The 26,798-nt window shown below is 41.8% G+C and overlaps 1 protein-coding gene across 9 annotated transcripts in view; it reads left to right on the top strand.

Moving 5' to 3' along the window:
* ITPK1 (inositol-tetrakisphosphate 1-kinase) overlaps positions 1-26,798 on the top strand; it is a 139,467-nt gene that overhangs the window by 57,567 nt on the left and 55,102 nt on the right. For all 9 annotated transcript variants that reach the window (XM_050974667.1, XM_050974670.1, XM_050974673.1 and 6 more), the window contains 2 exons: positions 12,200-12,325; positions 18,832-18,949. In XM_050974667.1, the coding sequence (XP_050830624.1) occupies positions 12,200-12,325; positions 18,832-18,949 (244 nt within the window). The remainder of the gene's footprint in view (positions 1-12,199; positions 12,326-18,831; positions 18,950-26,798) is intronic.

Below are 26,798 nucleotides of genomic sequence, written 5' to 3'. Positions count from 1 at the left end.
ATACTGCTAAGTGGTGGAGCCAGTTACACTGTTTAGATACCAGTAATCTACTTACTGTGCTAAGACCACTAATGAAGATATTAAATAAAATGATCAGAAAACCAGTGCCTGAGGAATGCCACTCTAGCACAGCCTCTCTGGTTTGCCACTGCTGCTATCAGCATGCAAGCCATTGTCATCTTCTCTTTTATTAACCCTTCACTCACCTTCCTCTGCTTCTACAAGTCCTTGTCTTTCTTCAGTTCCACCTGCCTGCATGCTTTACTGAGGAAAAAAAAAAAGAAAGAAAAAAAGGAAAATGCTTTGCTGCATTTTCTCTGTCTAGAGAATCAGTGGTCATACAGCCAATTAGATGGGTCTGGTCTGTCTTTTTGAGATTCATGTCACTTTTTACTACCTTTTTTTATTTACGCCTAAAGATCTGATTATTTTTCTGCATTTTCAAATGCACTGAAATGCTGTTATACTGCTAGGTCAGATGAACAGTAAGTAGCTGTTGTTTTTCCCTCTTTCCCTGATATAGTTGCCTTTTTTTTTTCCCCTTAATTGTTTGGGAACACTGTATGAAGGATACAGTTATTCAGAACCCTTGTATCACCATCCTCTGATCTATGTGTAGATCTATGTCATGTTTTGTTTAATTGAATTTTAATTTTGTTTTCTAGAGATGGGGGGAGGGGTGGTTCTTTTTTTTTTTTTTTTTGGTGGTGGTGGTGGTGGTTTTTTGGGGTTTTTTTAAGTATACAGTATGGGAGAGATACAGTTTCCCTTCAGCACATTAAACTCTGAAGAGTCATCTGACATCTGTGCCACTCCACTGGGCTCCTTCTGATCAGGCATGTTTCAGGTGTGATTCCTCTTATTCTAGAACATGAAAATAAGACAGGCTAAATGAATTTGAAATGTCAAGGTGTTTATTCATTCCTCTCTGACTGCAGGAAGAAGGCTGAATTTATTGTAGTTATTCACTCCTGTGAATCTCACTCCATGATTTCTGGCTTTGGCTGCTGCTACCCATAGATGAATCTGTATCCATCTCCGTTCACCACCTTCCCTTGCCCCCATGACCAGCCTCTTTATTCTTGTTGAAAGCTGAAGCCAAACATTTGTGTAAAATTTGTGGCTATTTCTATATTATCTTTAATATTATCCCTGTGCTTGCTACACGGAGATCCCAATTTTTCTTCTTTTTGGGGTATTCCCAAAATACGTTTTGCTCTTTGGCATGCTGGCAAAAAATGCTAAGCATCCTTTATTATGAGATCCTAGAGCTTTTCACAACTCAGCAGTCTTTACTAATTACTTTCTTTATACATTTGCCATCCTGAAGTCATAAATCTGCTTGAATTGTATACCATTTTATCCTGTAATTTAAACTAACACAGCTTGACATAGCCTTCTTTGTATTACTACATTTTATGTTAGTTTTCCTGCTTCAGAATAGCTGGGCTATAACCTCAGAGGGATTGTCAGACAATCTCAGCACAGCAAAGGCAAGACCTTTTATCACTGTCATTTAAAAGGAATTTTAGTTAAAATGTTCTGCCTGGGCTATTGCTCTCTGTATGTGTTGGGCAGGTGCTGCATTGGAAGACAATTCACCTGAGTGGGAAAAAGTGTCTGGTGTGTGGCTGAGCCATGGACCGCTTGTGAAGGCTTCATCAGACGTGGTAGAAAGTAAAAAGCAAATCTGTTTTGCAGTTGTTACAAAACAAACTTTTGGCCATTAACTATTGATTACTACCTCTGTGCCAGGGTATTTGCTGATGCAATGAGTCAGACCACATGAGGCTCCATTTAGAGCATTGCCTGTGTCCCAGCCACCTTCTCCTGACTTCATTTTCTGCTCCTTTCTCAGATACCTTCTAGCAGTGCAGCACCAGTGAGGGATGATTGTAATCTCCACCTATGCCCTTCTTCCTCCATTTGAGAAATGATGAGCTGTTTCACCTTTGCAGTTGTGTTCATTTAAGACCATTTCAAATGCCTTTCAATTCACCCTTGGAAGGGATGGTTTCATCATGTTTTCTCACTGGGAGCAGTGGTTTCAAGCTGAAGTAATGCTTTGTAATTGAAAGGCAACTTCATTCTTCCGTAAATAATACTTGCTGGAAGAGAATGGAAGGGAATGCCACAGTTTCTTCAATCTCTTTATGATCTCTCTTCTGATTTCTGCTCATACAGCATGGAGATATGATATAGGTCAGCCTGAACATGGCCTCCTCTATGTTTAAATGCAACCTTATTTGGTTTTTTTTTCCCTTCAGGCTAAGTCTTCTAAAGCTTTTGTGTTTTTTCCCTCTCTTATTCCAGCATACTTCTCCCTCCTCTTCCTCCTCTATCAGTTGCACAAGCGTTGCTAGCTATCCAGTGGTCATGAGCAGCACTGTAAAAATGTGTTTGGATGAAGGGGGATTTTTTTAAGAGAAGTGTGTTTCAATTTCTTGGTTTTTTTCAGAAGCGATCCTAATTAGTTTAGGCAGGGGGTGAATAAAGAGCATAACAACTTTCTACATGGACAGCTATTGCTCCCTCCACATGTATTTAAATTTCCTAGTACACATTAAGCAGCACATAAATTCAGCAAAGTGATGAGCAGACTGGTTTAAATGTGCTTTGGGTGCTACCTACATTTCCGTACAACTTGGCCTCATCCAGAGTCTCTTAAGAAAGGGAAATCACCTAGAAATACAGCTCTCTGGGGGCCAGTAGCTAACAGAAATGAAGAGGGTTCTGGCAGCCTGGCTGTGCCAGATGGGAAGCTTTGTTGAAGGGAGAATTACAGCAGAGACACAGTGGAGACTTTGGCAATGTCATGGGAAGTACAGCTGCACACACAGGAGCTCTGACTGCTCTTGATGTTTGACAGGTGCTGCTGAAGAATTATCCAAAAGCTGAGCCTGATCTGTGTGGTTTAAGTCCAGAGCTGAGCTTTGTCAGCCCTTAGGATAAAGGGCAGTAGCCAGGCTTCTTGGGGGATGTTTCTTATGTATCAGCTTTTCTACTTATCTAATCCCATGATCAAAAGGAAGTTAGGCAGTCCGTGTTTGTGTGACTTCAAGAGAAACTTTCAGAATATGCTTCCTTCATCTTAACATTCTCTGTATCCAGTAGTTACTTAAAAACCAAAAGTATTTGTAGTACTGTAAGGTCTTGATGTTTTGATTCCATGTATGGTGATATAATTAAGGTTGAAAACATTAGAGAAGTAAAGGTTCACCACTCTTGTGCCCCTCCCTCTGCTTACCTGTGCTGTACTGGCTGTAGTGCTGCACTATTTCTGTATTCTAGGTTAGCTGGAAGGTTCTCCATGGATTGTGTCTCCATTCCACTCCTCCTCTGCTCTCCTGCAGGGTTGATTGAGCTGTCGGTTCAATAACTGGGCTACAGCTGACCCAGCTCACTCAAAAAAGGATTAAAATTCTGCTGTGTAAAGTAAAAAGAAGGGTTTCTGGGTCTGGTTTGCCCATTCCAGAAGCAGGCAAGAGATGCTGTGAACCACGTAGTAATTTTCCCATACCTTCCACTCCTGAGATTTCCTCTACAGCATTTTAATCTGGTGCACTGAACATTGCCTTTTTGACAGTTCCAGGAAGTGAAGCAAGGCAGGTTATACTGAATGCTCATTCTCCTGTGTTCTTCTTTTTCTATAACTTGCTTTCATTCTTTGGAGCACTAATCCTCCCATGTCACACATTTTCTGTTCAACTTTTCTCCTCTGCTAATCTGTGGATTTGTTCTGCTGCCCTTCTTAATCCACAGGAGCCTTGGTGACCTCAGGAGACACCCTTGGCAAGAGGCTTTTCTGGATTTGGGTAACACTGATTATTTCTCCTGCATTGCTGAAAATCAGCAATTGCCTCTCAAACCATCCCTGAGTAAGACTGAGCTGCTTAACCACTTGCCTACAAAACCCTGCTCACTGCAGTCCAATCCTAGTGGGAAATGAGCTCTCAGTTTAATATCATGCTCAGAAACAGCCATTCCCACATCTTGGCAAGTTCTGGAAAGAACTTTCTGCAACTGCCAAGGTATTGTACAGGTCATAAAGCAAGCTGTTAAACTTTAATTGGTAGAATTTATTTTTGTGTGTGTGTTGGGCTCTAAGTCTAAAACAAAGTTCTAGTAACAATGTTCCAGTCCTGGGTAAAATAGAAAGGCTGAAAATGGTTTCTGTGAAGAACTTTAGCCATAGCCCAAACATGAGATTTCTTGTCTTGCTTTTAAAGAAGCAAAGGGGCAAAACTTAGTACTAAGTAGTACTAGGAGAATGATGCTGAGTGGAAATATACCACTGACCCTCCATACCAGGGTCAGAGGAGTAAGGGGGGAAATCAAGGCAGCAGTGGGAGAGGTTTGAGTAACTGGAGTGCAGTAACTTATCCCACTGTTACTGCACAGGCCAGAGCAGTGCTGGCTCTGTGCTTTTGTGGGAGGGGACAGAGGAGGCTGTGGGGAGGCAGTGCTCATCAAGGTCCTGGGGGATTGCATTCCTTGGGGACAAGCCTTGAATGTACAATAACCAGTCAGTTTGTGTAGTAGTTGGGGAAGTAATCCATAAATGGTGTCTGTGTATGTTAGTATATGTAGTGTAAAAAACCCCTATGAGCTTCCTTTGCCTTCATTTTATCTAGAATACAGCTAGAAGAGAGAACTTCCCAGATGTTTCAGACAGGGTGCCAAGCTTCCAGGGGAGCAGCTGTGTGCAGCTCCTGAAAATGTGCAGCTTGCACATACTCTCTGGCAACTTATGCCCAGCAGAAAGCAAAGTAAACACAAGAATGCAAGAGAACACTAAGAAACCATCTGTTAAACCCAGAATCTTCTCTGGTGTTAAAGTTTCAGTCCTCGGGAAAATGGAAACCCAGCTTCATAGGCTGTGTTATGCTGCTCCTCACCTTTAGGCATGTCTTGATGCCTGGGATGTCACTGATATGTGCCTGAGAGTCTGCATGCCATAACACAGTGTGGGACATGCTTTCCTTTTCCTTTGGTGGTTCTACTAAAGTAAGCTGGGCAGAAGGACAGCAGATAACCTCTAGTGTCCTGCAGTGGTAGAAGGGTAAGCTCTTTGGTCAGTCTTCAACCTCATGATTTCAGAAAGACCAGGAGGAAGGTGTAGGGTAGTTTCAAGGTGTTTCCTTCCTGCCTGGGCAGGAGTTCCCCTGTGAGGGGGTGGCTGGTACCGGTGCTGCTGCGGTGCCCTCTCCTCACCGCAGAGGATTTCCTTTCTCAGATTGCCACTGCTGCAACAGGATGTGCAGGTTCATGCTGGGCAAGGGGGGCGTGGAGAGACAAGCCAGCCCCTCTTGGTGTACTTTTTGTTCTTTCTCTACAGCCCTGATGGTCAGGTGCCTGTTTGCTCTTTGCAATGGGACAGAGCTGGTGTTTGTTGCCTAGGGGAGTTTGTGTTCTCCTTTGGCCTCATGAGCAGCAGCAGCAAGTCCTGAATGCTTTTGCACTATCTGGGCTTGATGAAAGCCCAGATAACTTTTTTTCTCAGAAAGAGAGATGAGGAGACAATCTCCTAAATGTACAAATATTTATTTAATCACAATACATGGATATTTTAGGAACTACGGGAGCCTTCATACCACTGAAAATGCCAGGTAGCATAATGTCTTTCCAGTGAGGAACTGTTTAGTGATATATACTTTGTTACCTCCCATGCTTTGGCAGGGAGCTATTTGTGTCAGTTTTGTGCTGCACAGACCTGACAGCTGCTTTTTTAAGTGTATAGTCTCTGAAGGGACAGGACAGGAGTGGACTGTTCCTGAAGGATTTAATTCATGAAAGAAGCATGTGCTGGTCTTATTTGATTCAGTCAGGTTTCCATGCCTTTCTGTTCTGTTGCTGTGCAGAAATAGGTCTTACATTTATAGATGGACATGCACAACTGGTTTCCTGATTTCTCTCAGGAAATTTTCCCACTTTCTTTCAAAAGCAAGCACATTCTCACCTGTAATTAGAATATCAGCTATATTTTTGTTTACTTTTTACAGTGGGGTGAAACAGCGAATTTGACGGTATTGATTTTTGCTGCTTCCCTACCCCTCTCCAAAGTGCTTAAGATATTTTTAGATGCTTTCTTTGAGTTTTTTTGGGAGAGAACAGTGTCCACCAATAGATCAGCTGTCAGGGTTCAGCTTTGTGAAAATCTGGCTTTCTCATCTGAGCTTGTGACTTTTTCATTATGACTTGCTCAGCATTGATGCACAGCACAGGTAAACACTGGAGCTGGGGTTGGGAGGAGAATTGAAAAAGCTTTATTTTACAAGCCTTTTGATATAAATGTGTGTGGTGAAAATACATGGTAGAAAATAGTCTCAGGAGTGGAAGATGAGGGTGAAAATACTGAAGGTTTTCATGCAGTGGAGTTTAAGAAGCTGAATTGACTGAAATAAACACCACATTGTCTTGGGACCAACACAGCCTTTCTTGAGTATTTGAATAGCAGAATACAATGGATTTGTGTAGAAAATTCCATATACAAGAATAATTGAGGAACTAAGGAGCAAAGAAGTCAGGTCAGGCTGAAGTTGCATGTCCAGTTCACAGGGAGGAGGGTGGTTAGATTGCCACAAAGGGACTTTTGGACTGTGATTGGTGAAATGTGTAGCAGAGAGCATTGACTGGTTGAACCAACCAGAAAGTTGAATGGATTCTTTCCCTTCTGTGGCATTTTATTAAGTAAATGTCTGATGATTTGATGCTAACTGCCTATTGAGAAAGCTTAGATTCCTGATTTACCTTCTGCCTTCATTTACCTCCTTTGGCTGAAAGTTTAATGAACACTTTCTACCTGCAGCATGACAGGCTGCTGTGAAGGGATGTGCACTCCTGTTCAAAAGATGCACATCCTAGAGCACCCCAGTCCTAGCAGCACATCAAATGAGAACATTGCAAGAACTTAGAGCAGCATCCTGGTGAGAGGAGTTTGCTAGTGGGTTGGAGAATGGGAGCAAAATGAAGAATAGCTATATGGGTCCTAGTTTTTAATGAAAATATAGTAAGAGAAAAGTCAGGATAAATAGAAATGTAGACTCTACATTGCTCAGGGATATAGCAGTGGATATTACTCTCTGGTTCAGATAAAAGAATATAAATACAGGTTGGTATTAAAACTTCATTTCATCTGAATGCTAATCCAAAAACTATTTTGGAAGAAGAGCTTTAAAAAAAAAATCAGTCACAAATCCTAATCAGACAGATTCTGAAAATACAGCTGATTATACCAGACTGGAAACACTGAATAAAACAAAAAATACACAACTATTTTTAATCTTTATTATAAATTATATTTCTTTTTCCTAAATCCAGCATTTGTAGTTGTTTGGCTTGGTTTTTTTCCCCTGAGTGAACAAATCCAGATTTTCTCCACTTGGACATAGTTTTATTTTTAAACACAGCTTCCAGAAATGCATTTGTGTGGGATTGCAGTTGGGACCAGTGGAGAGCCATGGCACTCTGCCAGGCACTCACCCTGTCCCTGCAATACAGATGGATTGCCAGGGTTCTGGAGAAAAACAACCCCAAAACTTTAAACAAATTATGCTTAATGGAAATAAACATTTTTTGCCCTTCTCTATAATGATTTGGATAATGTGCTGGCTGTGTGTTCCTGGAGGACAGAGGAAGGGGGAAGGGGAGAGGAGGGCAGAGACAGAGCTCTGCGTGCCTGTAACTTGCTCTCCAGTGGATTCTTTGGGAAGCCTGTGGGAGAGACTGTCATTTCTAAGCTTGGAGTGTTTTGTAACTTCCAGCCCGTCCTTCTATTAAAAGGTGGTCAAGCTGGCTGCAGCCAGCTATGATAAGAGCATTTATCTACTGGTTGGTTCCTTCCATATATGGATTTGAAGGACCAGGAAAGGCATACAGAACCATATAATCATTTAGGTTGGATCAAGTCCAGCTGTTAACCCAGCACTGCCAAGTCCACCCATAAACCAGATCCCTAAGTGCCACATTTACATGTCTTAAACTCCTCCAGGGATGGTGACTCTGCCACTTCCTGGGGCAACTTGTTCTAATGATTGGCTTCTTTCAGTGTATCCAATCTAAATATCCCCTAGTGCAATTTTAGGACATTTCCCCGTGTCTTACCACTTGTTACTTGGGAGAAGAGACCAACTCCCACCTGGCTGCAGCCTCCTTTCAGGTGGTTGTGGAGAGCAATATGGTCCCTCCTTTTCTCCAGGCTAAACACCCCCTCAGCCACTCTTCATCAGATCCATGTTCTGGACCCTATCCCAGCTCTGTTGCCCTTCTCTGGAAATGTTTCAACACCTCATAGACTTTCTTGTCCTGGGGGGCCCAGAACTGAACACAGGATTTGAGGTGTGGCCTCACCAGTGCTGAGTACAGGGGGACAATCCCTGCCCTGCTCCTGCTGGCCACACCATTGCTGACACAGGCCAGGTGCCATTGGCCTTCTTGGCCACCTGGGCACAGCTGGCTTATGTTCAGCTGCTGTCAGATGGCACCCCAGGTCCTTCTTCACCAGGCAGCTTTCCAGCCACTCTGTCCCCAGCCTGTGGTGTTGTGTGGGGTTGTTGTGAGTGACCCCAGTGCAGCAGCTGACACCTGACCTTTGTTGACCTCATACAGCTGGATCTCAGCCCATGGATCCAGCCTGTCCAGATCCCCCTGCAGAGCCTTCCTGCCCTTCAGGAGATCAACAACCAACCAACCTGGCCAGCTTGGTTTGAATTGCACTCGCTTGATGCCCTTGTCCAGATCACTGATAATGACACTGAACAGCACTGGCACCAATACTGAACCCTGGTGAACACCAGGGGTGACCAGCTGCCCACCACTCCACATTTAGCTCCATTCACCACCACTCTCTGGGCCTGGCCATCCAGGCAGTTTTTTACCCAGAGACAGTGCACCTATCCATGTCAGATATATGCCTTGTTTATTTCTAGTGTACAGCATTGATACTCTCTTCCATGTCATGCACCTGAGTTTTGCTGGGTTTTGGTGACAAGTGACAATGCCATGAAACCAATACCTGGTTGGGATTGATTTTTTGACATACAGAAGGGCAAGCAGAGTATTCTGCAGCCTAAAGCCTACCTCACAGAAAAGGCACCATAGATATATCTCCAGTTTTTCAAGCTGATTCTGATAAATCTTTTCTCTCACTTCTGTTGCTATGGTGTAGGTTCTTTGCAATAACAAACCTTTGGGTGTCCATGTCAAATGCAGAGATCATTTCATCTCTCTCATTCGGAGAGAGAGAGGCTGAAAGGGAAGGGAAGTAGGAGGGCTCAAATTCCAGCTGATGACAAACAATGAATCAGTGTTGGTCTCAGCAGAGGACCATCAGAAATTTTGCACTTTGCTTTCACTGACTTCTTTTTGGGTTTGATACTCCACTTTGAAAAGGCTTCTTTTTTACCTTCTCAAATCGTTTTTTTTCCTTCTACTTTTACTTTTTTTTTCTTAGTGCATAAAAGGAAGGTGGATCTCTTCCAAATTCCACACAGCCCAGGAATATTTGCTTTCTACAGCATGGCTCTAAACACAGAGAACTTATTCTTGCAAATGGTTTGAGCCTTCAATCCACAAAATACTGGATCAAATTTTGAAGGTTTTTGTGGCTAAAATGTACCTGCTGTCCTTTTTGAGGCAATTGAAGTGGTCACTGAACTTCCTTCCAGAGAAGCTGCTTTATCATGCTGTCATTTCTCACATTGCTTTACTGGTGAGGGGGAAGCAGAACAGTGTTAGAGGGAGCCTTTTAATGCTTTCCAGTGTGCAAAGTATGTGCATTTGGTTTTGTTCTCAAAATATACCTGTTGTGTTTAGCTGGCACAACTGTTGTGAAGAAGTTATCTTGCCCAGATGTCTTATGCTTGTGGAAAGCACTGTGCTGGAAATGCCTGGATTTGCCTTGAAGGCTTACTTCTATTCTTGGGTCAAGGCTGAAAGGGAGGACTGTTCTTGTTTTCTGAATGTTTCCGTGCAGATTGAGCTGAAAGTTCAGGAAGAATGTAGAGGGGTAACCAATCTCAAATGCTTGCTTACTTCTTACTGCTTTTCAAACTGCAAGTCCTGAAAATGGATTAATTCAGAATTTTGTACCTTGGCAACCGTGAACTTTCTGACCTAGTTAAATGGACTCTTTGTTTTGCTGTTTCCTTCCAGATGTGATAGGCAGATGGAAAAAAATCAGAAGCAGCAGTATAGTCATCTGAGATTTCTTTTAAGGATATTAACTGATTTTTCTGGAACTTGGTTGAAGAAATTAATTATCTCCTTCCATGTTCTTTAGCCAAGCTGCAGTTCACTTCATTTTGCCTTCGTTTTGCAGATACTTAGGCTGTCCTTTGTGCTGCACTACTTGTGAGAGTGAAAATATGTCAGGACAGGCAGACCTTCTGTGAGCTGGCTCACCTGGCCACAGCTTACCCATCCCTGAGCATCCTCACCAAGTCTGTCCTGCTGGTCTCTTGGCTGGTAGGAGTGGCTGCCCACCTGCGAACAGTGCCTCTGTCTCCTTGGAAGAGAGACACACACTGTGTTTTCCAGTTGGATTGGAATCTGCATAAGGACTTCAAAGGGCCCCAACCCATACCTGTTAGTAGGAGCATACAGTAATGGGCAAGCAAGGGTGGTCTCTGAGGGAGGAGCTGGCAGTCTTTCAGTTTGCTTTTGTGCCATAGGTACCTTCAGTTATTCTGCTCAGGGAAGCCTGGCCCAGATAAGAATGCCTACACAAGAAAAGTAATTCAGCTCCATAGGTCTGTTACATTAGCAACTAGCAAATTAATAGAAGGCTGACAGATCTCTGCTGGTTTAGTTGTCTTGGTTTGATCCTGTCTTATAGCTTTACCTTCTTAATTCAAGGCAGGGCCATTTCTGTAGGGTGGGAAATTTTAGTAGGACAAAACTCAAGCTAATGAGACAGAAAACAGCAGCAGCAGCAGCAGCCCAGGACTCCTCTCCCTCCTGTGCCTCTCACACCCTTCTTCACCAGAGCTGAATAAAAAAGAAAGCAGCAATAGAAAAGATCATGCAGGTAAAATCAACTTTAGTGAGCACACATCCATCTTTCCTCTCAAAGATGTTCCTGGCTTGGCATTTACAAAGTTAAGTTGTCATTGATGCAGTAGGTCTCACCACTGGTTGAATTGACTCTCAGAGATTTTGTGCTGTGAGCAGCCTGGTGTGTTGGCTAGAACATGAGCCAATTCTGACTTACACTGGTTAAATCTGGTGAGCTTCCTGGGATCATCGAGTTCTGTGAGCATCTTAGGGGTCTGCAATACATCATCTGCCAGCAGACTGCCCTTGTGGTAGATTTTTTTAACCTGATTTAGTTGGAATCTCCATAGTTTTGATTTATATTTTGATAAATCCAAGCCCTCACAATAACACTGGCCAGCTCTCCTAGGATCTTTGCATGCATCTCATACATGTCCAGTAAGCTTCTTTGCATTGATATTTCATCAAGAGGGAACTCCTCAATCCTTTTCCAGTGCAGGTGATTCTTCTGCTCTTGAGCCCTGTTTTGGTACTGGGACCAAGCCCTCTAACATGTTGCCACTGTTTTTTCATGCCTTCCTGTGCTGTCTGGAGCAGACTTTCTGCACCCTCACCCCAAATCTTTGTCTCCTACCCAGCTAACTCCAAAGTCTGCTATTGGGAGTTGTCTGGGAGCTGCACCCCTCCTTACCAGCTAAATAGATGTCTCAGTAGCAGATGAATTTCCACAGGTCCTGATTCACTTGCTTTTGTGTTACCTTTATTCCTGTCCTGGGTGCTGTTTTGTGCAGTCCCAGTGGGCACAGCAGACTTTCCTTTTATTAGTGGTTAATCCTTGTTGGCTCATTCCTTTTGCATGTATGTGAATGTACCAGGAAGGTGTGTGAACATACAGGAAACTGAGCTGAAGAGCCATATGTTGGTTTAGGGTGGAGAAGCACAGGGAGATGTTTGGATGGAGGGTACTGGCTGATGACTTTGCTGTTTTTCATGGAATTAGAGCTACACTGCTGAGAAATAAGTATCTGAGTAAAGTTTTCTGACATTCACTGATGTGTAAATTCTCAGGGATTTGGATAACATACCAAAACAAAGGGACTGTGTAAAGTAAATGTCATCTGTGTGGCAGCAGCACCTCGGATGGTGGCAGGGACAAGAACTTGGGTCCCCCATACATTAATAAAATGTTTCTCTCTGGTTTCTTCAGCTTGACCTCACCAAACCCATTGAAGATCAGGGCCCTTTGGATGTGATCATTCATAAACTGACAGATGTAATCCTTGAAGCAGACCAGAATGACAGCCAGTCACTGGAGTTGGTTCAAAGGTTCCAGGTAAGAGGTTTGTTCTGTATTTCAAGCAGGAGGATGATTTGGTGCAGCAAATTCAGTCTGATTACAGTGCAGTTTATAGGGGTTTGATGAAAAGAGTTGTCTGGAACACTGCTGACTTGCTGCTGATAGCCCAAGTTTTGTCAGTTTAAAATGGACTTGCACCTTGGGAAGGTTTTGTTTTGTATCAGTAGTTAGTTAGAACTGGTTTCCCACCAAATGTTCTTATGTCATTTCAAGAGTATTAGTGCTGCTCACAAAGAGGAACATGTGTTTGTAGATCACTTTATGTGTATCCCTCCTTGACAGAAGCCATTGAATTAGTCTGGCCCAGTTCTGTCTAGTCTTCCCAGTTCCTGGAATTTCTGGAACATCAGGATTACTGTCAGCGACTCTGTCCTCTAGTGCTGAAAATCCTGTTATATTATTTTTTTTTCCCTTCAAGTTTACGTTGAAGGTCAGAAATATGTAGGATGTGTGGTACAGAGAACGGTTTTCCCCAAGAAGTGTCTTTTAAGACTCTCTCCCAGTGCCTTCCAAACTTTTTTATTTTGGAAGACAGAGGATGAAATAGAGGGTAGGGCCCCTGTGAGCAGACATCTGAATGATATCCTCTCTCCAGTAAAGTAAGGCAGAAGCTTTTGCTTCTGCAGGAGACTGAGTTGTGCCACATCAATGGCATACAGGAAGCTCCCACAGCAGTAAAACATATAACCAGGAACCAGCAGTGCAGAGCACAGGCCTTTCTGTGTTGAATTACATGACAAAATGTGTTTTTAGAGTATACTCTCATGTAGTTTTGTCTCCAGGGCAGAAACTATCTGCAAATTGCTGCCTGTCTCCATCTGTCCTGTATTACTTTTAAGATATTGAAAATCATTAGAAATTAAGAGAAGCATATTCCATAAGAAAAAGAAATTGTAAGAATACTTTAGTATAAAGTGTGTGGTATAGGGTTGTTGTTTTGGGCTCTTAAAATCAATGAGTGACCTAGAGAATGAAAAATGTCCCCTTGCAAGAAAGCTGTTTGTATGAGTGAGGTGTTATATAAGCACTGTGGTATTTCTGGCACCTACACACAAGTGGAAATAGTGTGGTTCACTTATTGTTGATTAAGTTGACTGAAAAAGTTGTGATGATCTTAACCAGACCAAACAGTGCAAAATTCATTATGCTTTTTTTCCTGCTATTGAATATAAATGTGACAGCAAGATGATACCTGGCAGCAGTCTTACTATTGGCTCCATAAAGCAGTCTTCCAGGAAGCAGAGAGCAGGGGATCCTTGACCACAGGAGGAATGATCTGCCAGACTACATTTATGACCTTTTTAAGAATGACTTTTTTTCAGATCTATGTTATAGAGGCCTTGACCATCAAATCTGCAAAGAGCCAGGGAGGAAACTAGCTTCATGTTTACATGACTCTGTGTCGCTGCTCTCTGGAGTCTGTGATGAGCCCCTGTAGGGTCTGGCAGAGAGTGCTAATAGAACAGGAAGCCTCTTGGCATGCCATTTTCTGACTGTTTTCAATTGCCTTGGAAAAAAAAAAATGACAGGAGAATGAAAATGGTATGGAGGAGTTGCCTGCTGACAGTGGCATTTTTAGCTCCAGAAGACCTTTAGGGCTGAGCTTTCTGAGGTCTCTGTGCTGGTTGGATGTGGTATGGAGTGCAGTTTCTCAGGAGAATCCTGGTGGGTGCAGCTGTTCTCAACTGCACAGAATCAGTGATGAGTGCCTGGTGATCTCATCCAAAGCCAAAACAAAGACTGCATGCAGCACCTAGTGTAGTGCATGAGATGAAAAGTAGAGAAATACTATTACTTGCTTTTTAGGACATTTAGATCCTTATTTTGGGGGATGATGATTATTTGTAGAGGTGATGGTCAGTCTCCCTCTCTACTCACCGTGACACAGGGCTGGACTGATTGAACACAGGTAATTAGTTTACTGTGAAAATTGGTTATAGTCCTCAGTGGTTCCTTCTTGACCAGAGGTACATGGAGGGAAGTCAGGTGAAGAGGCAGAGTCCCCAGGGTGCCTTTCACTTAGTGGTGCTACAGTTCCTGCCTTCTTGGTAAGGAAGAAAACCAACTACCCCAGTTCCTGCCTTCTAGACAAAGTAGATGGCTTTGAAAACTGAGTATGTTTTGGCTCCTGTAAGACATTGGGGAGTCTTTGTTAGGCTTTCATTAGAGCAAAATGCTCTCTGAGCAGCTCCCTGTCATAGCTGTACAGGGCTTGAGTGGCTTCATTCATTGCAGCTTCATATTGCATTCAAAATGATGGCTCAAGTGATGGAAAATCAATAGGTTTATTAATTTGTCTTTCAAAGCTTTTTCTGAGCAGGTTCTCTTTGCATTAGCCTACTTAAAAAGACAGATCAGACACAGTTATTATGCCTAGTCTTTTGCTATCAGGTTGATTTAAAATGCTTCCTTCCCTGCTGCCCTTCACCTCTTGACTCTCCCTCTCTGGAGTTTCCAGGATGGACTCTTCTAATCTTGATTGAGAAGCTTTCATAGAAGGGTTTGGGACTAAGAGGAAGGAAAATGAGGGAGATGTTTTGGAAGGGAAGGAGGTAGGGGACTTCTCAGATGAGAAGAGGCAAGCAAAAAACCAAAGGAAACTATTATGTCGTAGTAATTCTTGCCTAATTGGAGGGAGAGGTTAATACAAAATTGAAATGGTCTATTTACACCTGAATTCACAGGCTAGTACCTGTGTTTTATACATTTGAAAAATAATAATGTCTTAAATTATTGGAAGAGCCTCATAAACAGCAAAATTACTAAAAATTTGTCATTCAGGTGCTAGGGGTTAGAATAGCTTCCTGTGGGTAGGATTTGCAAGATGAAGGAGCAAAAGACTTCTGAAGGCTACACAGGGCAGCTGAATACTCAGAAAGTTTCTTTGAGATATACAGAGAATAGAAATGTAACAGAGAAGATCAGTTCTCCCTTCCCCTTGCCATACCCCTCATTCCTCCTAACCACTGCAGAAATTTCATTTACATTTAGAGACAAACAATTTTGAGGTGAGCATTTATTGAGACCCAATACATATTTGCCTTCCTTTTGGAAGGAGGAATCCTTGAAAAGAGACCATCACAGCCTAAGACAACAAAAAGGAGCTTTTAAATCTAAATCTGATGCAAGCTTTAGACAAGCTTGTGTTTACATCTCTTTCTCCCTTGGAAAATGTTGACATGTTTTTACAAGTAGTCATTGTCATGTTTCTGTATGTGGGAAAGCACAAGTCCAAATGGCATTATTGTTTCTTTTGCTTACTTGTTTTCTTTTGGAATATTTTTTATGGAACTTTGTTTAATATTAAACAAAACATTATCTAAGTTTTATTACTTAGTAATAAAGCAAGTCAATGAATCAGTGAGTCTCTTATTATCTAATGACCTATTATTTCCAGTAGATACTGTATCAACTTTCTGTTAAAATATTTTGAAAAATCATTAGCTACCTTTTTTGGGTAAAATGACAAGCAGCTCTATTCTCATCTATACACAGGCTTCTCAAGGGAATTATTTTTTTAATTGCTGGATTATATCCAAAGGTGTTTAATAGGGAACATGAAATATTTGGTCTCTCTCTTATTTCAAGTTTCATTGTTGGCCTTCTGCCAGTAATGGGGTTGGTACAAAGTATGACTTAACACCAGGCCTGGAATACAAACAAAGGACGATCTGCTAAAATTCCTTGTTTCTTCTTGTTTGCTTTTATTATGTCAAAGATTAGAAAGAGGAAAATATAGATGTTGTCTGGGTCAAGCTGAACTGCAGCCCAAGGACTGATCCCTTTCAATCTATTGTTGGAAAGCCTAAATATCTTCCACATTATTGCCTGGGTGGTTGGAATCTGCTGTTGGATATGTCTTTAGTAAATCCACCAAAGTAAGAGCAGAGTTGTTTTGCAGGATGGACGAGAGAAGACTTGGAGGTTCAAAGTTGAAAGGTTGTGCTGTACTCCTTCTTCAACTGCTTCATTTTCAAGTTCATGTCTATAGTAGCTCATCTGCTTTCAAAATAATTAGGCAGAAACCCTACATGTTTATGCAGATGTGCATTATGTTTATGCAGATGTGTATTATGTTTATGCAGATGTGTATTATGTTTATGCAGATCTGTATTTCCACTCTGTGCTATGGGGGTGCTGTTACTTAGGCTACATCAAGCATTCTCCAGTCTCTTAAGTGATCTTCACAGGTCACTTAGTGGTGCTACAGTTCTGCCTTCTTGGTAAGAAAGAAAACCAAACTACCCCAGTTCCTGCCTTCTAGACAAAGTATATGGCTTGGAAAACTGAGGATGCTCGTAGTACATGGTGTGTGCAGCAGTTTGTACTAAAGAATCAAAGTTTATGAAAGGTTTCACATCAGCTACCATAATTGTTCCTGTGAAACTAACAAAATTGACTTTTCTTATTGTAATTTCCTGTTGTAGACAATTGGTATAAGGTTCAGATCTTTTAATTACTTATTTAAAGTAGTTTTCTGTGCATGGGTATTGAAACTTTTGTTTGCATGTACTGGTGAGAGGTGTGGGAGACTGGGAGAGGGCTGGCAGCCTAAAAGCCCAAGGGGAAGCTGGATGCCCCTGCACAGCTTCAGCAGTTAATCTCTAGCTGTGTTCAAACAGAAAGGATACATACAAATACACTGACCTTGTTCTGCATTGAGAGTCCCTTTGAAAAGAGGCTGTTTCTGGATTCAGTTAAAAGGAGAGATGTGTGGCCTGTCCCCAGATGAGCTCTAAGAGATACTTCAAGTTCAAGGTCTTTCCTTAGATGACACAGATTTTCACTGCTCTGAGTTTTGCCATTCCTGTGCTTTCTGACTGTCCAAGTTCCTAGGCCTGGAAATGGAGAAGAGTTGGAGAATAGTACCTAACATAGGTTTAATGCTGAGAAATTTCCTTGTTTTGTAAAGAAAGCTGATCTGCTCAAAGCTCAAAAGCCTTTGTTGTGCATTTGAAGGGGCTGTTGTCTTGTATTCAGTGCAGTTCTTCTTGACATTATAGTAATTTGTTAAAGTTCTCCAGACTCTAAATGGCTTTTGGGAAACAGCTCCCACCTACCTCATCTTCATCAGTTATTTCATGTTTGCCATACAGAGCTTTTTGGAGACTCCTTAAGGCAACAGGATGAGAAATAAGTCACTGGAAAGTCAGCTTAGATGCTTGTTTCTCTTGACATGTTGACTGGTGTAGAATGGCCTTGAGATTGTGCCTTATTCCTGGTAAACTTTGTTATGCTGTGGCAAGCTTAGTGCTTGGATGATCTTTAAATATGGTTTAGGGCTATTGCCATTAGAAATAAAGCACTGTGAGGTTCCCTTACTGAAAGCATAAAAAAGCCAGGCTCCCTCTGAAAACAGAGTAACATGAGCCAAATGAGCAAGTAGAATACATGAGTCCTGGGGAAGCAAGGATAGCTCTCAGTGCTGAGGTGAGCATCAGGAAGATACACAAGGAGCTAAGAGACAGAAAAATCATTCTGTCCTGGGCGGGCAGTAAAGGCAGTGGAGTCCACAGGCAGGAGGAATGTATGTGGGAAGGGAAGGATCAGTATGTGCACAGTAGGGGCTGGGCCAGGATGGAAGTCCAGGGAGCCTGAAGTCAGGGTGGAACCAGAGACTGGTCAAGGCAGATGAGTGGTCACCACTGTGTAAAAGGAAGAACTCGTGCACACATCAGGAGGCTTGCTGTCAGAGCTCTGCTGAGGCCACCTTTCAGAGCTGTTCCATGTTCAGTCTGGGTGCTGTGCCTGCCTCCTGCCCCATCAGGATATGGGCTGTCTGTAAAGAGCTCATCTTCTCAGTGGGCTGGGAAAGACAGTGTGGTAACAGACAGATGAAGGTCCATGAGGTCATTAACTTTACTTTGTTCTTGTAGTCAGAAAAGGAGAGTATAAGCATAGAGAAGTAGCAAGCAATGAAGACACAATGAAGCAGCAATCTCTTCAGCTCTGCCAAAAAAAATTTCAGCCCTTATCATTCAGCCCTTAACACTGTCTTCAGCCCAGCTAGAAGACAGCAATAAAAACAACATAAAAGAATGCAGATGTATTTCTGAGCCTAGTTCAGATAGTTGTGATGTTCACATGCAGTAATTGAATGCAAGGCTGACCCCAAGATAGCTGTGTGCCATCTTTCTTGTCCTAATGGCTTTTCTCAGTCCTGCTCACAGTTCTTACTGTGGCACTTTGCCACTGGCTCCCTTGTGAGCTAATGTGGTTGCAGCCCAGGTTTTGCTACTGATGGAGTCTAGAGGAGGAATTTGCCATCTAAACCAGTTAGCTGTCACATTTGTGTTTGTTTCAAGTGTCAGTGTTTTGACTGTCTGGGGACTTTCTGCATTGCCAAAGTCCATTTGGCTCCTCTTGAAGAGAAGCTGGACTTTTAACATTATATTCTCTTCCCCATTATTTTTTCTTCTCATTATTTTTCTACACTCTTCAGCCAACCTAATGCCATTTTTTCCCTACATATTGTTTTGCAGGAGTACATTGATGCTCATCCAGAAACCATTATCCTAGACCCCCTCCCGGCTATCCGTACACTTCTGGACCGATCCAAGTCGTATGAGCTCATTCGGCGAATAGAGGCGTACATGCAAGGTAGGCCAATGACTGTGCTCCCTGGAGGCTGTTACTGTGACTAGAGAAGAAAGCTACTGGAGGCTGGAGGTGAAGTTTGAAATAGTGGTTTTGTGCCTTTGCATTGTCTCTCCATGGGAGCACAAACACTGAAGCATTCCTGTGTCACAGGACTGCCCTCTGGAATGCCGTGCTCTTCTTTTTCCATATACACGAAGGAGGTTTGTAACTGATTAAAAATACGATGTGGATTTAATGGGGAGCATGTTTACCACAGTGAGCACTCTCAGAAATCTTCTGGAAAACATTGTCTTCTTGTTGTGTGCTGGTAAATTGAAATGACTGTACAAACTCAGCAGCTTGTAGTAAGATTCCTGAGGCCTGAAACTGAGGGAGAAGAAGAAAAATTGGTTTTGGAAAGAATCAAAAGAAATTAAAGTGTAAATAGAGCTAAGGTCTTTGAGAAGTACTGGAAGCCTATTGCACAAGCTAATTGCTAGGAGGAACATAAATGCACGTCTGGTGCCGGCTTGTTACCTGACATAAACTATTGCCCTTAACTGGTATCATTTGAGTTGTATTCCATGTTAGGAGTCATGCCTTTTCTACATGAATAGTTGTGTTACCTTCTCATTTTAACCATTGCAGCTGTTGGGTTTAGTTAGTCTTTCATTCCCTTTTTACTTCTGCTGCTGTCATGTTCTTGAAACATTTATTGGCTTTTGAATTTAAATCTAGAATAGCTCTGAAGTAACTCTTTCATATGTTAGATGACTGTAATGGTGGGAAATTGCATTTCTGAACTATGTTCTAATGAAGATACTATGGTTGAGATAGTGTTATCACTGTCTTGATGGGCGGGTAAGGAGCTCAGCAATTTGTTTTTTTATAGTTGTGGATTTATGGACATATTATTTGCATATAACCTGCCTGACCACACTGGCACCATTCTTGTGTAGAAATAAGAATAATAATTCACAGCACTCCCTCTTGTCTTTTGGAATGTCTTAGGGAGAAAATCCTCAATTAGTTTAGAATGATTTTGTTTTGCAGTGGCTGTTGCTGTTTGTGAGTGGGAGAAAGGTGCTGAGGGAAACCTGTGCACTGAGGGAGTGATTGGGATATTGTTCTAACAGCACAGAGATTCAGTAGAGTTTGGTTTTGTTCTTTTATTTCTTAAATTGCTATCAGTGCTATTGTTATCCCTGTGAGAACAATATATTTGGGAGGACATCCAGTTTTTGCAAGTAGTTTGTCTTCCGCATATTTCAGCCTGCTTTGGTCAAACTGATGAGAAAAATAAATAAGCCCTTAAGGAGGAAAAAGAAAAAGGAAATTTGTAATCAGGTAAAACTGACAATTCAAAAAGAAGCTGTTAATAAAGTTGAGGAATGAAGTAAGGGATGGCCTAAGCTGTTGTCACTGGCTGCTGCAGTGTTTGGTAACCATTATTTTCCCTGACCCTCTGTCCCCCTCCCCCCAGCACTTTCCTCCCCAGTCTTATTTCTGTCTCATAATCCATGACCAAGACCTTGAACCAACTCTGTATTTAGCAAGGGAAATCTCGAGAGAGATTAATAATTGTCTAACTTCTTGTTCTGGCCTAAGTAGATCAGCCTCTGTATTCCTGCACATGATGATCTGCAGTAAGAGAAAACTTACACCACTCTAGGCACTGCTGTGGGTTTTTCTACCCTTCCTTGTTTTCACCTGCTAAGTTATGTTTCCTCTGTTGCAGCTACCATCTCATATCCCAAGGCCATGAGCACTTAGAAAACCCAAATAAGAAGCATGAACTGTGAATGGCATGAACTCTTAGGAGCCACGTCTTTATTGTTCTGGAATTTCATGATGGAAGTAACTACTAAGAAAATAATATCCTAGTCTTTAGCTGTAACTAGAGAGCCTTTTTTATCACAGGATACAAAACTAATGTGATGGGTTAAGTTCAGTGTCAGGAATTGTCTCTTCTGAAGGAATGCTGTGAACTCAGGAGGGTTGAGTTTATATGTAAGGAGAAGCCTTCTGCTATTCAAAGTCTTTCAAAAGAAAATTCAGTTTTTATTTATAGATCAGTTTTGGATTTCAGTGATTATTGCCTCTATTTCAGTAATGTTTTTAAGTAACTATAAATGAAGTATAGTTTTTATTTATGATCCTCAGTTTACACTTTATTTTAACCTTGTAGACCTTACAACAACTGTATAACTAAAGATTTGCACCAGTTAAGTTAAAGAGAGAGTGCTCTGTTGAGGTGGCTGCATTCTGCAGCAGTAGGGCCCCCATAGTCTATAAACAGTTTGATTTTAATTATTTTTCAGATGTCCAAGTCACTGTCCTTTTGCCAGAGAATTCTCCATGCTTCCTGAAAAAGGGAATCCCTATTTGAAGTGTCTAGACTGGGCACGTGGACATTGTTAGGCTTTCTGAAAGTCCCATATCCTGCTCTTGATGGCGTCAAGTGTCTGAGTGAGGAGCACTTTGATCCAGCCTCCTGAGAATGGTTGCTGAGACACTTTGTGGCTGAGGCACCTCCTTGTCTGTGGCTGCTGAAGAAACTGAGGTGGGGAGAGTTGTGCCTGTGGTCTGAGGGAAAGCCTGGGGTTGAGCCAGGGCTTTCCATGTCCTAGTCTGACACAGTAACCACTCACTCCTTGTGGAAATAGAAGGTTCACAGACCTGCCCAGTCACTGAAGTTGGAAAAGGCCTCTTGAGAATATACAGTCCAAGTCCCTGTTCAAAGCAGGATCTCTACAGCAGGTTCCTCAGGCCCATGTCCAGTTGGGTTTTTGTGTTTCTCCACAGATGGAGACTGCATAACCTCTCTGAGCAACCTGCTCCAGGATGCACCTTGAACCTGGTGTGCTGGCATGCTCCTAGCAGTGCTGAGGTGATTTGCTAGGACTGTGGCTTTATTTGGTATAGACAGTGATATCTCCCTTGGAAGGAAGTAGGACTCTCTTCTGGGACAAAAAACCATTTATTTTAATGGATTCTATTTTGGAATCAATAGTCTGGCTGGAGCTGTGACTTCTTCTTTTTCCTGGTCTCTGTTATTTGGAGTGCAAGCTTATAACAAATAAGGTTATTCTGCAACCTGCTGAATATTTTCAAAAAAAGATTTGAAAAAGTAAAGGTTGCATTCCATCTAGTGTCCTGTATAGCCTTGAGGTGTATGTTGAAATGAATCACTGAATAGATTTTTTTGGTGTCACAGTTGTTCTCTCAGTAGTTGTATTGCTTTGTTTACTTGTCTCTGAAGAATTGCTTCTTACATAAAAGTGCTCTTGATCAGTTTCAGTGATGTTTGGTGAAAGATTAGGAGCATCATTTAGTAAAAATTTCATTTTTAACAGGGTGTTGTATGGTTGGAACTGTGTCAGCCTTTTTAAAGCTCTAATCTAATGAAAATAAGTAAATTTTCTGATGTGTGCTGAAAAGTTGTGACCCCTCAGGTTTGAAATTCAAAATCTGACACTTAAAATTATGCTTAAGATGGTAATGGATGATCACTGTGACTGGACTCTAAGTAAGCTTTTCTTATTACATTTTTGTTTAAAGACTGAAAACTTTTGAATTTCCCTACATATCTTACAAGTAATAATCCAAATTGAAGGAACTTAAATGAAAAGTAAAGTAAACATGCTACTCACTCATTGTGCTATCTAGTTAGTGTTCCCATCTGCTGCTCAGCTTCCTCTTCTGTCTCAAGTGACTTATTGGTTTCTCTGATAACGTTTGAACTTGCAGACCCTGAAGTTCATTTCCTTAACCACTCGCTCCTGGCTTTTTCTTCCATTGTTTTAAAATTTTGTTGTTCTTAAATTTAGCTAGAAATCTAAAATTTGTACAGACAATAGTCTTTGTGGAACTCTTCTAGAAAAGAGAACTCCTGCATGAACCAAGCTGCAGCTCCTTAATTTCTTTCTTTCTAGCAGTTGTCTTTGAAGCATGGGAGCTATTTCCTCAGGACACTCTAAACAGTTTACAATCCTTTAGCCTCAATATTTTCATCCTGGCATGTAATCAAAATTATTTATGTTTGATTGTTTGCTATTATATGAGATGCAGTTGCTGCTGTATGTGCTTCTTTCTCATTTTGGGGGGTATTACAGAACAGATTACAGCATCCTTCTCTATTCCCTGGATTTCTTTTTATCAGATTCTGTCTGTCTTAGAAATACTTCTCTCACAGCTGCATGTATCTTTTGTTATTATGAGGCAAGCTCAGTGTGATGAAATGAGTAATTCATTTGATTTAGGGCTTGGGGTTTTCTACTTGCTGCTGGTTCTGCCTTGCTGTGTGATTTTGGACATGGAGTGTCACCCCTGTGCATCCTGGCACTCATCTGCCTGCCATTGTTTTTGGCAGAAACTCTTCTCCAGGTGTACAAACCCTACTCCCATACAGCAAGTCTCTGTGCCAAGCAAGCTGTGGAGGTATTGTTCTAACAGAAAGTGTGGACCTGTTGCTGAGTAGAAAACTGCATTTACAATTCAACACCAAAGCAGATAGTCAGGGCTGGGTTTTTTGGACATTATGGAACGTGTACATTGTTGGAGCAGTGCATACTTAGAGCTTCTCAAAATCAGGCCACCCAGTTAAAAGTGCATGAAAATAGCTGTATATACATAGCTTTAGGCATTCACCTTTTGAAATTGTAGCCTCTTTTTGCTGTGGCCTACTTTTCAGAGCTGTTTCGGTCAGAGGGAAGAGAAGAGTAGTCACACAGGTCAACTTCAGACACCTCTTATTTTTATTTGAAGCTCCTATTAAATTGAAGCTAGATTTTTCTTCCACTTTAATGCCTCTTAATCACCCACCTGGCAGTCACTTTTTTATGTAGGAACATATCAGTAAGGTATCTTTAGTTAGAGGGCAGATGTCAGCTACTGTAAATAACCACGCCAATTTTTGGGTGCAGAACCCTGCCTTGTTGATTGTATGCTCTCTTTCTGTCTTATTACCTCACTGGAAATGTGTGGTGAATGTTCACTCACTGGATTTTAATTTCTGTCTGAAAACTAGCACACCTGTGTGGAAGGAAGGAGTTGGAATGGAATTGATATTGTCTGTGACTGTAAGCAGTTTGCCCAAAGTGCCTCAGCTCACAGCAGTGTTCCACATGGCAGTCTCTGTACCCAGCTGCCAGCACCTGGTGGGCCTCAGTCCTGCTCTGTGAAACTGGAAGCACAGTGGGACATTTGCCCCAGGGAAGTGTCACCTGCCATCTTTCTCATAAAAGCTCATTCATTCACCTAGGAGGAGGATAACAAAGAGACATCAGCATGTTGGTGTTATGATAACAAGCCCTGGCTTTGAAATTGAAACTAGACAGCTGCTTCCAAAGTACTAATCCTGCCCTGAGAGAGGTGGCAGGAAAAGAAAGTGGGAAGCCCCAAAAGGAACCTGGAATCTTCTGTCATGTACCATGTCTTGCTATTGTTAAAGCAGTTTACAAAAGGATTTTCCAGGGTAAGACTGTTGAAACTTAGCAATTTCATTATCAGAAAATATGAACAGGCTCTCCATTCCCTTCCTGCCTCTCCTCTCCCCCTTCAGATTTTCATTATTTTGAGCTGTGATCTCTGTCCCAGCATAGGTAGGAGGGAGCTGGGGGCATCTGTGGGTATGATGGGCACAGTCCCTGTTCTCCTAGCCAGGCATGGCAGTCAGCCAGCCTGCTGCCACTGGCCTCCTGAGATCCATCAGCTTGGGGCTGTTCGAGTGACTCTGCAGGCCAATGGGCACAAAGCCCAGAAAATTATACAGAAAACATTTTATTGTTTTGTCTCACAGTGTGCCAGTCAGAGCTTGAACCAACAAACAATCCTCATCTTGGATCCCAGTAGTCTTAATGGCCACTGAGCTTTCAAAATAAGCCTGCCTGTAAAGTTCAGATGTTATTTTTGGATGCACTCTTTATCTCTCATGTGCTTTTTTGACCAGATATGAGGAATCTGAACCCCACTTTCACTCTCTTTTGCTTATCTGAATCTGTGAAGAAACAAGGCTGGACCTTTTATCCATTTATTGCATACCAGTGTTGGAAACTTTTGTTTTACGTCTACATGCATAATTTCAAAGCATTTTTCTACTTGATAAAGCTGAAAAAGTGAAAAGGTTTCTGTCTATTTAGGTGAGAGCTTCTATGAATTTTGTGTTAAGGGCATGGGTGGATCTGCACATCGACTGAATCTGCATTTTATGGGATAAAAAATTAAGCCATGACTGCACTCTGTGGTCATAGGGCATTCCTAAGACATCTCCAGTTTGGATTTTATGAACAGAACATTGATTAATTCTTGAGTATTATTGTCTCTCTAGAATCAGGAAAAGAGGAGCAGGGATTCTTCTTGTCATGATGAAGTCTTCACTGAATAAACTAGATGTTTTAAATTCCAGCATGGTTGTGTTTCAAGCTATTCTGATCCTCTTGAGCAGAAATTTCCTTGGCTGACATCCAAATTTCCCAAGTATCTGGGTGCTAGAAAAAGTAATGAAGGAGCATTGAAAGATAAATTGCTCAGAGTATAGATGTAAAACTTAACTGGGAATACTTTTTGCAGTAAGTGGCTTTTCACAGTGTTTCTACTCATATTGTCACAAGATCAAAGGTCAAGAAATAAGTCTTGAAAAATGGGACTTTTCATCTGAGTTGGAAACCAGGGTTTGGCTGATAGAATATTACTCAGTTCTGGTATAATGTGTTTATATCACTTTTGCTCCTGAAGAAGCAGTGTTTTTCTGGTGTGGACAAGAAAATTAGCATCCCTTACATTTTCTCAGATAAGTATCTAGCCAACATGTGGTAAGCCTGGTGAGATTAGAATCTCTCCTCATGCAGAGTCCAGCAGGACCTTAAGGCTTTATCAGCGTTGCATGGAATCAGCTGATGGTAACAGTGCCTGGGAGGATGCTTTCCTTTACCACTAGGGCCAATAACATCCCATCTAAAATTGGCTCCCATTTCACTTATCTGCTGGCTTTGTGCAACTGTTCCTGCTGAGTGTATCAGTAAAGAAAATCATGAAAGCTTGAGTGCATTTATGTTCTTGACATCAGTAATTGGGTCTGCCTCATGAATTTGCCAAATGGCTTTCAGGAATTAGAGTGGATGGGGCTGAAAGTGTAAAGGTTGATGAGAGGGACTTGAAATGGTATGAATTTCTTGAATAGCTTATGATGAGTGGAATGAAACCTCTATGGTCAGTTGCTTGATAGTCTTCTACACTAGGTCATGAACTTTTCATTGCACTACACTGCTAACATCTTGCTTTTCTCTCTGTTTGGGACGCCCTGTTTGCAGTAGTGCTTGGAAAGTGATGATATTTTGTTTTTCTGATGTATAAATGCTGCATGTGGGGTGGAAATAGAGATCCCAATGCATTCATGGGCTCATATGGCTGTATGGAGACAGTTGGCACCTCTGGAGTATCAATAATGATGGTTCAGGAAACAATCCTGAACACCTTTCCTTTATGTGTAAAGGAAACAAAGCAGGTTCAGCAGGAGACAGCTTTGCCACATGAAAACAAAAAGATGCTATGCTGAGAAGAAAAAGCAATACTGTCACAACTATGTGTGGCATCCCTTCATATCCTGTTGGTGGACAAGGTGTATGTGGAGCATGTTTCAGAACTCCTGCCATTTGTAGGGAAATATACAATCTGTTTAGTTCTCTACACTGAGAGTGAACCACTGCTTGTTAAATTGAGTTAAAATCACAGAATCACACAGAATCACTAGGTTGGAAGAGACCTTCTAGATCATCGAGGCCAACCCATGCCCTAACATCTCAACTAAACCATGGCACTAAGTGCTACATCCAGGGGTTTTTTTAAACACATCCAGGGACAGTGACTCCAC

The sequence above is a fragment of the Serinus canaria genome, chromosome 5 (assembly GCF_022539315.1).
Source record: "Serinus canaria isolate serCan28SL12 chromosome 5, serCan2020, whole genome shotgun sequence".
In the NCBI taxonomy this organism is placed as follows: Eukaryota; Metazoa; Chordata; class Aves; order Passeriformes; family Fringillidae; genus Serinus; species Serinus canaria.
Note: the sequence above shows the minus strand (reverse complement) of the source record. Positions and strands in the feature narration are given on the sequence as shown.